This window comes from Aplysia californica, unplaced genomic scaffold (genome assembly GCF_000002075.1).
Source record: "Aplysia californica isolate F4 #8 unplaced genomic scaffold, AplCal3.0 scaffold02717, whole genome shotgun sequence".
Lineage (NCBI taxonomy): Eukaryota > Metazoa > Mollusca > Gastropoda > Aplysiida > Aplysiidae > Aplysia > Aplysia californica.
Genome location: NW_004799987.1, coordinates 1 through 1931, shown reverse-complemented (window position 1 = coordinate 1931; position 1931 = coordinate 1). Strand labels below are relative to the sequence as shown.

At 38.7% G+C, this 1931-nt stretch overlaps 1 protein-coding gene across 1 annotated transcript in view; it reads left to right on the top strand.

Moving 5' to 3' along the window:
- The window catches only part of LOC101850536, a gene marked incomplete at its 3' end in the record, with an annotated part of 1909 nt that extends 956 nt beyond the window's left edge, over positions 1–953 (top strand). Inside the window, exon 2 of the mRNA XM_005113484.1 lies at positions 655–953. Coding sequence (XP_005113541.1) covers positions 655–953 — 299 coding nt within the window. The remainder of the gene's footprint in view (positions 1–654) is intronic.
- Positions 954–1931: the final 978 nt, after the last annotated feature.

Sequence of the window (1931 nt, the reverse complement as noted above, 5' to 3'; positions counted from 1 at the left end):
ACCATAGATCTAGTAGACCTGATAGCGTTCTCATACAGTTGTATCTTCCACGACATCGGCGAAAGAAGTTCTGTGCCTTCTCCGTCTTTAACTCATACATATCGGAGAATGACATCAACTTTGAATAAAATGTCTCTTAAAACAACCTATCGACAGGTGGTGAAAGCGGTGTTTTCATCTCAAATAACTAAAATGTGATACAGCTTGGTGGAATCAGGCTCTCGTCCATTTTTTGGCATATAGAGTTATTGGTATCATCTTGAAGCTTGTTCACTTGTCTTTATGTGGAAGAATAAATTATCTATTTTCTTGAATACAAGTCGAAATATTTGCGAAAGAAGGAGGTGGGGGTCACCTGTTTTCAGAGGTAAAATTAATGAGAAAATGGCCGCCAAAGGATAGTTATTTCCTTAGCTTAAGAGTCCGTGGTAACTGAAAATTTACATATTCTGTGTCTTTAATCAACGTTTTTCAGAAAAATCCACTCAGAAATGAGTTCTTTAATAAGCATGAACGGTGTTGAGACAAAAACAAAAATTTAATAAAAATTAACAAACCTGCGGAAAAATGCACGTTTCTTCATTTTGATTATTTTGACGAGAGCCTGATTCCACCACGTTGCCTCACAAAATATGTGTTATTGTCCAACTACAGTCGGGTGGCTCCTGTACGCTCTAGCCTTCAACAACTGCTCTATAGCCGTGTACATCTCCGTAGAGAGATGCCTCAGCGTTGCTCTTCCCTTAAAGGTCAAGGCCATCATTACACGAAAGGTCACCGTTTTCTCCGTTGTTTTGATTGGTTCAGCCTCCGCTGTGATCGTCCTTCCTGCCCTGACTGCCTTTGAACTGAAAAGAATGACCAGCGACGACAACGCAACGGACGTTGCCATCATTGTTTTGGATAACTTCACCCACAGGACCGTCACTTACTTCGCCCATTTTGTTCTTCAGGTAAAACAAACTGGCTGAACACAGGTAACTGACAATTTTTGGTGTTTTAGCTCGGGCAAGATTCAAAATTAAAAAAACTAGATATTCCTTTCATACTTGTAAAAATAGTAAGATATCCTTCACACGTTCTTGATTCCAATTAATGTCTTTACCGTAGCAATATGCCTGATATAGCTTGTCTTTCTTTTGGAGCATATCTAGGAAGACTCACATCAAACAACAATATGTATTGGGGATGCTGCACAGCTGCATGTATAACGGCAGCCTCGAGACTGTAGAACGTAGAGGGGGAAAATGAAGAGATGGTACCGATTACCCAAAAAAGAAATTAATCATAATATTATTCTCTAATCAGGAGCTACTCGCTGTTCCAATATTAGAAAATCCGTTGTTTGTTTAATGATATCTTTATTAAAAAGAAATTGTAAAGCAGTCTGAGAAGCTTTTATCCCTCTCAGTCCTGGTGTATTCCTTACAAGCAGCTTTGAAAAAGCTTGGCCACTGATTGACCTTAATTGGTTTGATCGAGGCTTAAAACATGTTATCTACAATAATACGCACAATCAAACCATTAGTACATTCAATGTCGTTTTTTATGCCTTGTCCTAACAAAACAATTAGACGTAATTGCCGAATGATCGAGAATGTTCGCAGCTTTTTGGCTGATGAAAAAAAAATGATGTAAATTATGAAAGGTATCGATCTGACGGAATCATCCCCAATAAATTTGCATTAAGAGAAGACTATTTGAAAGAGTGGTATACTTTTTTAAAAACCCATTCAACTGGGTCTGGGCCTTTCAATCAATATTAAATTATAGAATACAAAGAGAAATAAAACTATGCGAAAAAGTTGAAATAGATGATTATATAGTCAAATTAGAGGGTGCGGTGGCGAAGCGGATAGTGCTCTCGTCTCCGAAGCGGAAAGTCCGGGTTCGAGCCTCGGTTCGGACACGATATTTTTTTCGCCCCCCCC